The sequence below is a fragment of the Lissotriton vulgaris genome, chromosome 12 (assembly GCF_964263255.1).
Source record: "Lissotriton vulgaris chromosome 12, aLisVul1.2, whole genome shotgun sequence".
Taxonomy (NCBI): Eukaryota; Metazoa; Chordata; class Amphibia; order Caudata; family Salamandridae; genus Lissotriton; species Lissotriton vulgaris.
Window position 1 is genome coordinate 128,049,813 of NC_141700.1, and position 15,783 is coordinate 128,065,595.

At 40.1% G+C, this 15,783-nt stretch overlaps 1 protein-coding gene across 3 annotated transcripts in view; it reads left to right on the plus strand.

Annotated features, from left to right (window-relative positions):
• The window catches only part of CRTC2 (CREB regulated transcription coactivator 2), a 215,045-nt gene that overhangs the window by 85,748 nt on the left and 113,514 nt on the right, over positions 1-15,783 (plus strand). For all 3 annotated transcript variants that reach the window (XM_086947542.1, XM_086947544.1, XM_086947543.1), the window contains 3 exons: positions 4,464-4,567; positions 10,694-10,723; positions 12,819-12,901. In XM_086947542.1, coding sequence (XP_086803668.1) covers positions 4,464-4,567; positions 10,694-10,723; positions 12,819-12,901 — 217 coding nt within the window. The remainder of the gene's footprint in view (positions 1-4,463; positions 4,568-10,693; positions 10,724-12,818; positions 12,902-15,783) is intronic.

Consider the following 15,783-nt stretch of genomic DNA (forward strand, 5'->3'; position numbering starts at 1 on the left):
TAAAGAAAAATATATTTTATTTGAGTGCACATACCCACCTCTTATTTTTTGGTGTGTAAGCACTTCACATACTCCTCTTTGAAGGAGTACAGCTCTAAGCATGCATCAAATAAAGAGTCTCTGTGGAGCTCTGTAAAGACCAAATAAATGGGATAGTTGTAGTTTTAAGTACAGTAGCAATTTTTCTTTACAATATTCTAAATAGCACACACTGACACCTGTTGTGTGTAAGACTTCTTATTTGGCCATGTTTCTTTATATAGCCCACCTATGCTGCTTTTCTGACACCTCAGAAGACCTGTCAAGGAAAACAAAATGACATGCATACACAGGTTAGAGGTACAATTTCAGGCCTGTGTAAGTTTCAAAATGAAGGTAAAGAGTGTGAGAAGAAGGTTGAGCTAGAAAGGCGGGAATACAGGAGAACATAATCAGGTTCTGACAGTGGATTAGAAATAAAGATCGAGATGGCATTGTCTAAGCTGGCAGAGCCCCAGACTGACCCTGTGCTATTCCAAATAGAGCGCAGTGCCTTTTGTTTGAGCACATTGGCGAATTGGTGGCGGGTGCAGAGCTCCAGAACTTAGTCCATTCACATCAGTTTTTTAATGTAAGCTGCCACAGGACTAAGCACTGCGGCTAAAAATACCCCCATGTATGCAGTGAGCCACAGCAAAGATACATTTACTTACTCTGGCCTTTCTGATTGGAGAATAACTAAAGTATAACAAATGGGGGTGGGTATTATGCTTGAATTAAACCTCGACATTGGTAGTCTGCCACCCCAGACGTCGACCTTTCTTATACAATGTTCATCACTCTCCTATTGGAGCAGTCTAACCCACCTACAAGGCCAAGTCTTGTCAGAAGGGAAACTCAGGCAACACCATACCAGGTTCTGTCGTATTGAGACTAATAAATGAGGTGTTTGTTGAGTCCAGTGGTACAGTGAGTAGGAGACGTTTGATCATATTCTCACACCTATAGTATGTCACTGCAGAAAAGAAAATGATGGCTGGAATGCTTGAATTACCCTCAACCACTGGTAAGTACTATGGGCAGCTTCCACTTTTTGGTGTGTCTTTATTTGCTTACTGTGCTATTACAGTCCGGGACCAACAATGTGCGAATCAGCTTTGGACTTTCTCTGGTAATGACAGTGGGTGAAATACATTGAAGCAATCCAACCTTCAAAATGTACTTTTCTTATAACCGGAGCCCAAACCCATCAGCACTGGAGCCTCATCGCCAGCCTTTCACATAGGCTCCCCAGATCTCAGTTCACCTGGTGTAACTGTATTGCCTCATTATCTGAGCTTATACAGCTCTACCCCCACCTCCTCTTTCACATACATCCCTAATCCCCACTCGCTTGATGTCCAGCATCACTTCCATGTCTGAACTTCTCGCCATCCTAAATTAGATGGGGTTTGTCTTCAACTGTGAGGGTGAGGGGCATGTAGCCTTTACCCACAACAAGGATTAGCAAGAGAGGGAGAGACAGGGATGACATTTCAAGAGCAAGAAAGTATAATGAACCAGATGCTCCTTGTGGATTTAAAAGTTGGATTTTGAGTGTTGTAATAAAGAGCCAGAACATTTGGGATATCCGAAGAGGGTTTTAGAGTTTACTGGGATGGACTTGGAAAGGAAGTAAACATGTGCAGTCTTAGCTATATAGTGTGAAGCAAGGTTGGAAAGGAGCTTTCTTCTGATGTGTGTGAGAAAGATGATTTTTGGCTGAAGCATTGGTTAAAAGTTTCAGGAGTGTTCTTTAAGTACATTACGGAGATGATTTAGACTTTTTGTGGTATCTTAGAAAATATTAATGATACACCCAAAAATATATATAAAGAACACAAACATGCACAAGGCACGGGCCGAGCAGAGTTACTCTATGGAATCCAGGTCTGCCCAATCACGTATGGCCCAGTGTTTTCACGTCTGATTTTCCTGGGGCTACAACTCTGGACGTGGTATTACTAGCAGTAAACCCAGTGTGGTAAAATGTAGGTTTTGTATTCAATAGCAGCCATGCCTTGTCCCACGGACATGCCGACCTACTTTTGTGATCTCTTCACCTTCTCCCCCTTAACTCTCCCCACACCCCTCCCTCTACCTGAAGCCTGCACAGAAGCCCCATGCTTCCATTTAACACCTTCTGTAAGCAATTGGTTACAAGAATTTACAATGCAATGGGTCTTGCATTTGCAAGAGTTTAAGCTATTGGCATTGTAAATGACAATGCCTTTTATTTATGTGTTTTGAAGATCAACACATGAATAAAAGGCATTGTCATTTATAAAGGCATAACCTCTCTCGCAAATGTGAGACCACTTCCATGGTGCTGCAGCCCTTTCTTTAGATGCTGCTCGCCGTATTCAGCTTACAGCGAGCCACGTCTGAAGAAAAGGGCACGGCTGCCAATAAAGTGAAAGCACGGCATGGGGCGTTTTACAAAACGTTCACAAACCATTGTTTTTGTTTGTTTGTAAAAGCGCCCCATGCTGTGGTTTCACCTCAAAAGCAGCTGTGCCCTTTTCTAAACTAGTAGCTCCCTGTAAGCTGAATACGGCGAGCAGCGTCTAAAGAAAGGGACGTGGCCACCATTAAAGTGAAAGCACGGTATGGGGCGCTTGCACCCCAAAACAAAAAAGCAAAGGTTCTGGAGTGTGGCTGCTATAGTTAATACAGACCGCACTGGCAAATAAAAAATAAATAAAAGATATGTCGGTATAGTTACAGCCGACCGGTCACCATACCTAATAAAAATATAAAAGCGGGCGGTTTACTGTGTTGTAAGAAAGCACGTCGTGGGTGGAAAAGAGGAAAATCATTACAGAAAATAGTCCTCACATAGTGTAGATAAAACAGACTGTGTATCAACACAAGTAAAAAGTTCTCATGGGAGGTTACAAATGCAGACAAGGCGGTACTAAGGAGGGACTGCGAAGCCTATTCATGAATCAAAATCAATAATTTCGAAAGGACAGTAACAGGAGCCAATTGAAAAGATGGGTGAAAAATGGGGGGTGCTTCAAGTCCATACCTGAATACAGCATGCCTCGCAGAGCAGCTTATGCGCTGCATAGGCTCAACCTAAAAAGGAGTGTTAAACCCAACGTTATTGAGAAATCCATTTGGTTTTACACCCGGTAAAATGAGTTATTCCCCCATTCCATTAGATTTAACTCTTAATTGCACAATACTGGCAGGATGTTATCGCACGTTACAGGTAATTACAGGTCAAGAGTGAGAACCCCGCCACTACCGGGCAACTAATGTGGTGTGTACAACATACCCGTGCATCCGAACAGAGCAGGTGCAGAAAATTACTATAATATGGCAGTTAACCAAAACTCTATACTAGACACCTTGGACTGGTGATAAGATTCCCTTACAGTAAACCGTCTGACTGACTGACTGACTTATTTATAAAGCGCACAAATGCAGAGGCGTCTTGGTGCTGAGTGAGCAGAAACGCTGGGTCACACTGATTAATCTGCCAATTTGGGAAAGAGCCAGGTCTTTATTTGTTTCCTAAAGATGGTCCTGTTTGATTGTAGTCTGATCTGTATGGGGAGTACGTTCCATAGCTTAGACGCTTGGTACGAAAAACCCTTGCCTCTCCATCTGACTTTTTTTATCTTGGGGATCAAGATCAGACCTGTATTCGATGATCTGAGGCAGCGTTGAGGAGAATACCATTTGAATAGAAGCTACACATCCGCACCTCCCCCACCATACACGGCTTTGTGCACAAGACAGAGTGCCTTGAAGTCCACTCTCTGCCGAACCGGTACCCAGTTGAGAAGTTAATTAGTGGCTGACGTAGGGTGATATTTGGGAAGACCATAAAGCACCCGGGCCGCCGCGTTCTGGATGGACTGTAGTTTGGCAATCTGGACCTTGTCTGCTCCCATGTAAAGGGCGTTGCCCTAATCGAATCTGGAGAGAATCAAGGCCCGACTACCGTTTTCCTCAGGGTTAAGGGGATAAACTGAAGGATTTTGGGCACGTTTTTCAGCATATAGAAACAAGCAGATGACACCTGATTCGTTTGTTGGGCAAATTTTAGATTGCTGTCGAACATGAAACAAACGTTCCTGACCTTAGTTACGGGAATGGGGCAGTTCCCAGCCTCAGTGGGCCACGCGGCCTAGAGTTTGAATAGAGTCCCTTATGCTTCAAAAGTCCTTGTTGCAACACAGACACATAACCAGAAACACGCTCACTACATCTTTTGAAGCCCAATATATGGATTTGGATTATTATTTGACTATCTGCAGTGAAATATTGGGTCCAAATGTGGTGGAGAAGGGTCTCAAACTTGTGTATTGTATGTATCCAACCTTTGAAATGTAAGTGTTTTGTTACTAAAATATTCAAGTGTGATTGGTTAGTCATATGTGTCTCAAGGCCACCATTTTGGTTTGTAATTAATGTCTTAACATTTAATTTAGAACAAATTCTGATTCCGCACTCCACACAAGCGTAATGAACCCTGGTCCCCAGGATGTGTACCACGGCTCTGCTCAAGGAGCAAACCTTCCAGGCCGGAAGAGTGGTGAGTAGACACTTGCTCCCATATTCTTAATGACAGTAAAGTTATGTTTGTGAGAGATTTCCTCTCAACTTTTGAAATATCTCTAGGCGGAGACCGGCTTTGGAGCAGGTCATGCAACTTTGTCACAGCGACAGCAGCAGCACTGTTGCTGGACGTTATGTTCTCGCTGTAGCTATGTAGTTGCTCTTGCCACCATACTTCAGTTCATTTTTTGTAGGTTACGCATAAGTCACATTGAGTCTTTGGTTATGTTTGGCTATTTTCAGTCACACTTCCATCTACACAGTCAGGCTTCAAACCCTACAAGGACTATAAATGGAGATGTTGTGGCACCTCAGCTGGTTATCCATATGGTGCCTGGGCTTGAACCTCATCACATGCTCCTTTTAATTATCATTCAACATCAATGAGGGAGCGGTTTGTCAAGACATATATTGGCTTATCATAAATAAAAAGAATAGCCATCCCATGTTCCCTCGATAAATGTGAAATTTCAAGCTTCCCTCCTTATTCCCCAGTCCCACCTGCCCACAAAAGGATGAAGAGAAAAATGTTGATTAATGTTCTCTTTTGAGTGAAGTGAATCAATTGCATGTTCCCAATATGATTCCATATAGCATTATTTCATTTTTTCTTAGCGCCTTATGGCAAAGATCCAGTCCTACAATATTGCCTCATTTACTAATATTTTCATTCGATTTAGAACACAATTTTAATTCATTTTTTTAATCTCAATAGTCTTGACAGGGGTTTTACAGTAATGAATTCCCTATTTCAGAAACTGTGGCCAGATCTAAATATCTCCTTCTATTTTTAATTGAGTAGAAATTATATGCCATGCTTGACTTTTCCCTGTTAACAGTGTCCCCAGAGACCGCAGAAAAATTAGGAATTAACTGCTCCAATGCTTTAATACTCTGCTCTGTACTATAGTGACTTCTTCATGATTTACATTTTACAGTGAGTTTCCCCCTAAGTCTACTGCAGCTTAGGATGGGTGAACACCACCATTATTACTCATGTATTTTGCTGCTTATTGTTGTAGGGCTTGTTTTTCAGCACTTATCCATCTTTGGTTCCTCTCACTTCACCTGCACAACTGTCTCTCACAAGGATTTGACCAGGTCCGGTACGAGGAGATTCTTTCCTTTGCTTGTGACATGATTTGAAACCAACGGTTAGGGGGCCCCAAGCTGTGCAGCATTTCTACCCTTAATACGTTGTTGATTCTTAGCACTCTGACCTCACGCTGAAGCACTTGATCCGCCAGTAGCTGTCTTGTTTCACAGAAGTTTTCACATTTAGTGTCTAGTCATGCATCATTGACACCTGACAAATGTTACATCCAACAGTTTTCATTTCAGAAAGGCATACATGACAAAAACACATTTGAGCTAAGCTTGGCCGAAGAAAAAAGAAAAAACATACTTTACCCTTACAAAAATATTTAAAAGGGTACCTGACTTAAAAAAAAATATATGGTGGAGCAAAGAACCTTTCAAATGCAATTTTTATAAGTGAAGAATGTAGAAAGGGTAACGTGCTGTGTTCAGGGAGTCTTGCTCCACAGAGGAAGCAAATAAACTGAGGTTCACATACGCTGCATCGTATGTTGGATTTCTGTGTGACCCAGTTTCCTGCACTTTTATCCTTTCAAAAGAGAGAATTTAAAGATATTTTGGGGCAGTTTATTGTTATAACTTGTTTAAATAATTCTGAGTTGAATAAAAAATAAGAGATCACGAAATGTATGCAAGAAATGTCACTGACAGGCAAGGTTGATTCATTTCCTATGTTTTCTGCATGAAGAGTGTTCTGCACATTAGGGAGGTCATTCTCTGTTGATTAATATCATTGATGATCCTGTTATGTGAAAATACGTAACCAGTAATTGAGTTCATTCTGTCCGCAAGAGGTTTTGTTTATCACTCATAGCGTTATTATAGATTACAGTTTAGCTACTGTTGCACTAATTCTCTGGTGTGCCAATGTTGACATAACAATTTTCGCAACTGTTTTGCATGCTTTTTGTGTTCACATCAACCCGTCTCCACCCTTATATTGTTTGTTTTCACTCCTCCAAGAACTAAGCTATACTTTCTTGCAATATTAGTGTTGCACAAATAAAAATGTTTTAATAGCCTACTTTAGTTAGATTTTGATACAGATACATTTTCAAAGTCACTGAAACCACAAAAGTCCTATACACAGTTTTACAGGGATGCTTCACATTCCTGATTATTTGATAAATGCACCGAATAGGAAAGCTTAATGCAAGAGCTACCAAACCTACCTGTCCTTACATTAGTATGATTTGAATAGTGCTCCTGAAGCCAGTAGGGATATGCTCTTCCACCCCCACTTAGGGTGATTTATTGACACTTAATTTTAAACCAGTCCCCTCCCTCTTAAACAATTCCATATTTTCCCTTATCCTGGCTTTAGTCATCGTTGATGGTACATCTTCCTGAGGAATAATGGCTGGAAAGCACTTTAACCGCCACAATTTCTCTTCTGGTCCACTCATCAATACACCCTCAGAAGATAGCATTGGAAGAATAATTCCACGTGACACTAAAAATGCTTTTTTGGATCTAGTATTTGGTAAAATAAATATGGCATTTTGCCGCTGTAATCAAAACAGTTGTTAATACTATTGTTTTTCCGTATATTGAAGAGTGAAAGGAAGAGTTTGTAATGGGTACTACGTCTTGTGACCTCCAAGTTCACAAAGATCTGTGCAGAGCGTCTATTAATCCTCTAATCAGTCACGCCTTTTGGGATGAATGATAATTCATTTCAAATTATAGAACGTCACAAAAGAATTGCAATCCATTCAGAGGAGTAGGGTCTAAGCCCAGCAAATGCACACTACAATAAAATTGATACTTAATCATTTATTTAGATTTGTGTAGGGCTGTCCCAGCTAGTAGTGCCACCACACTGTACATGGTCAAACAACAATACTTTTTTCAGAAAGAGATAAGGAGTCCATGTGTTCAGCTAAAAGGATACATTGTGGTAAATAAATTTACCGGACTATTTTTCTATACATTACATGACAATAAGGATAGCTCAAAAATGAGAGGCAGAGTCCGTGGTATCTGAGTCATACGGGCTTTAATGAAGTATCTCGAGATACTGGACATCAGGTTCCATCACCACTAAGGTTCAGGAAGGGATACTCAACATTTTATTAACATCACACATTATATATAGTAAAACTGTATAATGGAAATGAATACAGTAGGCGTAACGAGTGAAAAGAGAGAAGATCAGAACACATGTGCGTAAAAGAAGGCGTGTACAGGGGCGTACACGGAGGTGTGTGCAGGAAACGTCACAGAAGTGTCATAGGTGGGTGGATGCATAGAGAGATTCTGCAGGGTCAGCAGAAACTTTTACCCTGGATGCGCGCGCAACTGAGCATGACGTGTAACTGGGGAGAGCTGGGGGGCTTGACTTTAGCACTAGTAGAGGAGTCTGGTGTCTGGGATGTCAGAACGACCTGCACTATAGCATATCTGATATCTTATGTTTGGAGGATGTGTTGTCTGAAGTAAAAGGTCTCTCGGGCAGAGGCCGTTCAATACTGAATGCTAGTGCGTGCATATGGTTCTTCATGCAATGCGCGGGGGCCATGGGTCTACCATGGTAACGGGTGCAGTAAATTACGTGCAAGGAGACAGGAAAGCTAGGCCCTTTGCTCTGCAGGCTGGAATATGTTTACCTATTTCACTGAACTGGAATGTGTTTTTGCGGAGGCTGAGCAGATAACTTGTAGGCAAAATACCGTCTTGGCTGGCAGGCCAGGCCGAGCCGGGCACCGCTCGCCTGGGCAGGAAGTAAGGTAGAGGTCAGGGATGCATACCTAAACTGTAGCTTTCAGAGGCAGAAGAGACTCGGAGCCTCAATTAAGGGCCTGGCTCGGCTGAGCCAGAAAAACATGTGCTTCGCGTTATTTAAAAGTGCATCATGTAAAGATGTTGGCACCATAGGCCTAAAAGCCAAATTAACGTGGTTTTCTTGGAGAACTGAATAACTGACATGTTAACGTTGGACGCAAATGCATGTGCGTCTTTATGGCAGGCACGGGAAGGAAATTACATGACATACATGGGACATGGGTGCATGGTTAGGGTGCGAGTGGGGGACACATTGGCTACCTAAAAATTTCTATTTCCTCAACATTTAAAATGCGAAGAGCCGCAAGAAGTTACTATTGTTTGACAAACTGAAGATCCACAGATTCTGAGAACTACCCCCTGTAACAGTAAACAAGAGACAACCTAAATTCAATTAAAAAGAAATTACAGGGAAAAGAGGGTGAAGTTATTGAAATAAACTTTTTCTCTTCTTGGAGCCTAACAGTGCCCAAAATATGCTATCTGTGCGACTTTAATATTCTTGGGTGTCTATTTTCCCTCTAATACCAATCAGCGGGGACAATACGTTTAAATGATACACCAGTTTCATCAGTTGATATTGTAACAATGTTCCTCTTGAGGGGGATTCTCCTGCTTTAGGGAGTTTCTGTTGATTGAAAACTGTATGAAATTAATTGTATATAAACCAGGGTATACAATTGAAAATAGTCCAGGCACACATTAGCACCATATCAGCAGTTCCAGGTACTTTTAATAATTGATTCTGCATCAGTACAGTGTTCTTCTTCACATGTCTTGGGGGGAAAAAATGCCACAGAGCAATTATAGGATTACATAGAGTCGAGTGGAGATTTTTTTTTGTAATTGTCGGCTTGGGTTACAGCCAAGCGCGTTAACTTAATACACTTGACGTCCAAGAAAATGTTATTTTATCTGAAGAAAGAAATCTCACTCCAGTATTTATAGGCAGCTATTATCATGTTCAACATTCCGATTCTCTGGATAGGTTCTGAAAACTTTCTCATGGTATCTGGATCAGCTGAAAAATTCTTCTGTCTTCTTCATGGACATGGTCATTTGCATCTCTTAAAATGACTAGCCTATGTCTAACATTTTGTCAGGTTCAGTGTTGATGCATGATTCTCCACTGTCCTCAACACGGTTTAACATGCAGCTGGATATAATCTGTGAGGCGAAAGCACCCGTAGCATCTTCTTCCAGTAATGCACATAAATATATCCTGCTCATGGTAAATCATGCACCCAGCACTAAGTGGTAGGATGATCTGTTTAGACCAATGGAAAGGTGAGAGGATTCTAATTGGGTGAGCACTTACTCCGCCAAAGTGAATCTCATGATATTTGGTTCCAAACACAAGCTGGGGACAACTACCATGACCGTTTTTCCATTTCTTCACTAAGGAAACATATTGAAAAGTAAACAAAGAGATAATCAAAAACGTAGGACACTATATTATGGATTCACTTTTCATGAAAAGACACTATAATTGGATGCTGTCATTTCTGAATGAGAGTTGAGTTCTTATTCACATTTTTCCTCTGCAGTGGCTCATATATACAGGCCAAACAGCTGACCATTGCTACTGATTGTATGTTGATGAATTCTGAAATAATCATGGAAGGTAGGCTAGAAAGGCAACCTAAGCCAATCCCTGTGCCAAGAGTACTCTAGGAAGCTTGAAAATTCAGTTGTTTTAAATGAGCCCTGGGAACACAGTCAACCACTAGGTCAAGAGAGTTGCTGGAAAGAAAACACACTTACGAGTTTCATCAGCCCCTTATTGGTCGAACATGTTAATAATATTCAGAATTTAAAAACAGTCCTGACGTAAATAACTTTTGTTCTTGAGTGGTTCACAGGGCCATATCGATTTTGACTTTTTTGAAACCAAGTATCCAGTGAATTGGAAACATTAAGATTTTATTCTCAAGTGAAATTAGGTAGTATTCTAGTGGTTATAAAGGGATCTAACGAGGCTTTATAAAATGTCAGAATGTATGTGGCTTCAGAATTTGATTTGAAAAGAAAGGCTTTGACTTTGGGTACATTTCTGAAGGCAGTGTAAAAAAGAATCCGCCATCCTCTATGCATTACGAAATAGTGGTGTTGTTATCCTTTTATGTTTTTAATATCCTCATCACACTTTCCTTGGTTGGCGTTTTACTGCTGATGCTGGCGATGTCATACACCTCCTAACTGGTTCTTTTTCTCACTTCAGTTTTGCAGGATGAACTAATGGACAGCAAAGGTAAGGTTATGTAATGTATTTCTCCTTTTCTGCCGCAGCACAGGGATCATCCCTACATTTTTTGCATCCTCCCGCTGTCAGAATGAGGAGACTAAGGCCGCAAGTATCATTCCCTATACACTGAATTCTCTCTTGCATTGAGTTTGTGGCTGAACCCTCCCTGCTTTGCCTTTTTTGAAAGAACCAACCAAGGCAACCAAAACCTACACTATATTGTCCAAACCCAGTCAACGTAAACATGTGCTGCTACCTGGGAGCATTGAGCGCTCCCCTTTCCTGCATAGGCAAATGGGACACTCCTGTATACTACCCTGTCATACTGTGCTGCCTGGCACCCTGAGCCCTATGCAGCTCATCCTGCCACGAGTCATCTTTTGTATTGCTTTTGGCCACTGTAAACTCTCTGCACTGGGATGCTGAATTCTGCTGTGTGGTGGCTTCGGGTGCTGAACTCTTCTCAGCACAACAAGAAACACTGAAACCTTCCATTCACTGCACAGACACAGTACATCCTTCCAGATACTGCTTTGGCACACACGAAAACCTACTCAGTCCTTGCATACTGGGCTACCCAGACACATTGTGCCCCGTATTTACCGGACAGCTGTCTCAGTACACCGAACGTTACCTTGCATCCCTTGCACAAAGATCAGTCCTGTGTGACATCCTGCACACTGATCATTCTCCTCTGCTGTTGTGATATATCTACCTTTCATTATGCTGCCCTCGCAAACATAACCCCCATCTTTGCTCTCCTGACACTCACCGCTTTTTAAGGTGCTACCAGGGTAAACTGAGCTTTTCCTCCCCATGAAACACTAAACCGTCGTCCCTTGCTCAAAGATCAGTCCTGTGTGACATCCAGCACACTGATCATTCTCCTCTGCTGTTGTGATATATCTACCTTTCATTATGCTGCCCTCGCAAACATAACCCCCATCTTTGCTCTCCTGACACTCACCGCTTTTTAAGGTGCTACCAGGGTAAACTGAGCTTTTCCTTCCCCTGAAACACTAAACCGTCGCCTTTGCTGCCCTGGTACACTGAAAATCTATTTGTACTGACCTGACATCCAGATCTTACTCCTGTGGTGCCCTGGAATCCCGAACATTCCTTTGTGCTTCTCTTAAACAACGTTCCTCTGTTCTTCTGTGGCACACAACACTTTTCCATGTGCTCTCCTGGTAACTATATCCCTCACCCATGCTGCCCCTATATATTGACCCCTGATCCTTCCTTTACCACTAAACCTTTCCATGAGCTGCCATGGGTCAACCCCTCCCCCATGCTACCCTGGCAAAAGGCTAAATATAGAGGTTATGTCTTTACTGTATGTGCAGAAAAACTACGGAACTCCCTGTGTTTATCATTAAACTGACCTTTTTCTGCTACTTCTCCACTTTCTAAAGCTGCGTTACCACCTCGTACCTCTAGATCATGTGCACTGCAATAATATATTGTAGCACATAGCAAGGATAGCCATGCTTTACAAAATAAAAATAATAACGTACCATAATACAACTCCACACTGTACTGTCATAGCACATTGACATTGAGCCATAGTGTGCCTAGTGTTCTGACCAGGATAGAACAGTTCGACTGATAAATAGCATTGGTAGCTTTTCCCTGTTATGCGAAGCACCAAGTAAACGTGAGCATATGGCATGATGTCCACTCTCACCAAGCTTAGTGGGCATTTGATACACTCTGTATCCTTGATAAGTGCTTCTGAGTAAGCCACCTTTGTTCTTTATTATGGCAGATCCGCAAAGCCTACTTCCAAGGCAGATGCTCTGAATCCCCCCTTTGGACGTCATTTATTTTACATAATCATCATTAAAAAAAAAAGGATAAAAATCAACAGTAATGGCATGTTTCTTTTCTGTGCCTTTGAACAAAATATGATTTTAACAAACAACCTCAGCACCTGAAGCTCCACAGCCACTGCCTCTAAATCCTTGGTCCTGAAGATACCATGTGCTAGGCAGCGTTTCCTAGTTACCTGTTGTCTCTTCTAATGAGCATGCAGCTGCCATCCCTTGAGGGATGCTGTTGGTGTGCCTCACCACTTATGGTTATCTTTTTACCTCCCCAGTGTTCCCATTCCCAGTGCCGTCCATCGAGGAGGCAATCCTACAGGAAAGCAAACACTTGTTAAAGCCTTGGGATGCTAAGAAGGTGAGTTTTTCAGTGGCAGCTGTAAATCAGAACATTCCCACTTTCTCTAAAGCTGGCCTAAGTTAAAAATGTTGGATTTCTCTTGCTGGTTGGTTGTGATTGTGCATTCAGTCAGGACTGGATCTTGAGTATGTCCCACCTTTTTAGCAGTTTAAAGCATACATTGCAGTATTAGTTTGCCTGTCTATTGTATCTACACCTTTTTTGTATCTCATTCTCTCTATCATATATATATATATATATATATATATATATATATATATATATATATATATATATATATATATATATATATATATATATATATATATATATATATATATATATATATATATATATATGTATATATATATATATATATATATATATATATATAATCTCAAGCACTCCACTGCCCCTGGGTCTTCAGTTCTCGAAGAATGGAGCACGGGCCACAACTATGGTGCATAAAATCAAAATGTATTCACCCAAAGGTAAATAAGCCATTACGCGTATCAGCTCCGGAGAGCCTTGATCACATGACACGCATAGAAGTCAGCTGACCATATTTATAAAATGTATTTTTAAACTTTTTTTCTTTACCGTGTTAAAGTGACAGTGCAAAGAATTCATGTTTACAACCAGTCAAAGCAGCAATAGAGCATGCTATTTTTCACAATGCCTGGGTGAAAAAATGTCAAAAGTAATCCTTACTGTTTAGCATTCATGTACCATTTTTTGTTTTTTGTTCATTTTTCAGCAAGCATCATCGTTGTATTAAATACCCAAATAACAGTTCAGCCTTATTGAATTATCAACATAACTATGATGTTAGAATCAACGTTAATAATCGCTTAAACCCTTGTGCCATTTTGTGCAAATTACATTAAATGTATTTATAAATAGATTTTTAAATATCATAAAATCTATAAAAGAAGGCAGGAATTATCATTCATGGTTTAAATACCAGTTCCCTACCTAAAATAACATATCTTTTTTAGTGATCGTTACATCATATAGGAATACAGTGAATAAATAAACAAATAAATAAATAAAAAGACATAGATTTTATAGTAAAACTTTAATCTAAAATTATTTATAAAATCATATTATATGTTGATACTGCGGTACCCTATTATAGTTATGTATTTACAGCTCAGTCCATGGAAATGATGCCTGTTAGTGAACTTCTTCCAAAATGATATTTTGTGGCCATATATATTCCATCCAGCCCCCACAGAATCATCCACGGAAGGAGGCACGGACTCAAGGTAGTCAGGATTCAGCATCTGTTTATTCTCTCTGGTCACCCTCAATCCCAGAGTTAAAAGAGACGCGTTTCGGCTTACTAGAAGCCTTTATCAATCTTGTATCTCATTCTCTCTATCATGCATATATATATATATATATATATATATATATATATATATATATTCCCAACTCCTCACTACAGAGTACGCCGTCGCCTGCCAAAACAGCGGGTGTGTCGTCGTAAAAGGACTTCCGTAGTCAGGTCCTTAATATTAACATTTCAAACGTGCAGCAAAACACCACGCTTGACAACACCATGTGCTGGCCAAAATTTTATTTAAGTCAGCCCTTCGAAGGGCTAACTTAAATAAAATTTTGGCCAGCACATGGTGTCGTCAAGCGTGGTGTTTTGCTGCGCGTTTGAAATGTTAATATATAAATATATATATATATATATAAGGAAAGGCATACTACTACCAGGGCTTTGTCTGCAATATATATATATATATATATATATAATATATATATATATATATATATATATATATATATATATATATATATATATATATATATATATATAAAATGTGTATGTGTGTAGGTATATATATGTGTGTGTGTATATATATATATATATATATATATATATATATATATATATATATATATATATATATATATATATTCACAGAAAAAACCATAGGTTATAGACCATATATAGTTAGGAATTTGCATTTACAAAACCTTGAAAATTCAGTGAAAAAACCATAGGTTATAGACCATATATAGTTAGGGATTTGCATTTACAAAACCTTATTTTACTCGCATAAAACCATTGAAATTCCATATATAGTTAGTTGCACTAACTATATATCGCGCACCCGCAATCCACTGCTGATGATGTCACATATTACATCATTCATGACATGGTCAGTGACATCACTGATGACATCTCAAATGACATCTCAAATGACATCACTGATGAAATCACTGATGACATCTCATTTGACATGACTGATCACATCACTGATGACATCATTCATATGATAATACGATGAACCTCTTCAGACTCTAATATAACCTTAGATACACTCAGTGTAAACAGACACTTACAGACTGTCACTCATTCATGGAGTTACTCACACACCTAGTCAGTCATGCAAAGAATCAATCACACCTCCATTTCCTCAACTATACATTTATACACACCTTACTTATTCAAACATATTCGAACACATATTTACTCTCTTATACAATCACTGATACAAGTTCTCAATGATCCATACAGCCACTCACACATTCACTGGCTCTTATGCACAGTAATTTATATATGTCAACTCTCACATGTACTGTGTTTACATATGTACTTACTTTGACATGTAGCACTGAGATATCCATTCACTCACCAATACACTCATGCACACAGTCAACCGCCCATACAGCTGTTTCCACATGCACTTTTGAACCCGTACATCTAGTGAATCCACTGCTCACACATCTATGCACAGAGTCATACACCTCCCAGCCACCCACACACACACTCAGTCTCCCATACAAATACCTGGGCTACCAATCAATAACCCATATAGTTACTCATATAGCTACTTATCAACACATGCAGCAGTTTACAGAACAACAGACATAATGATGCA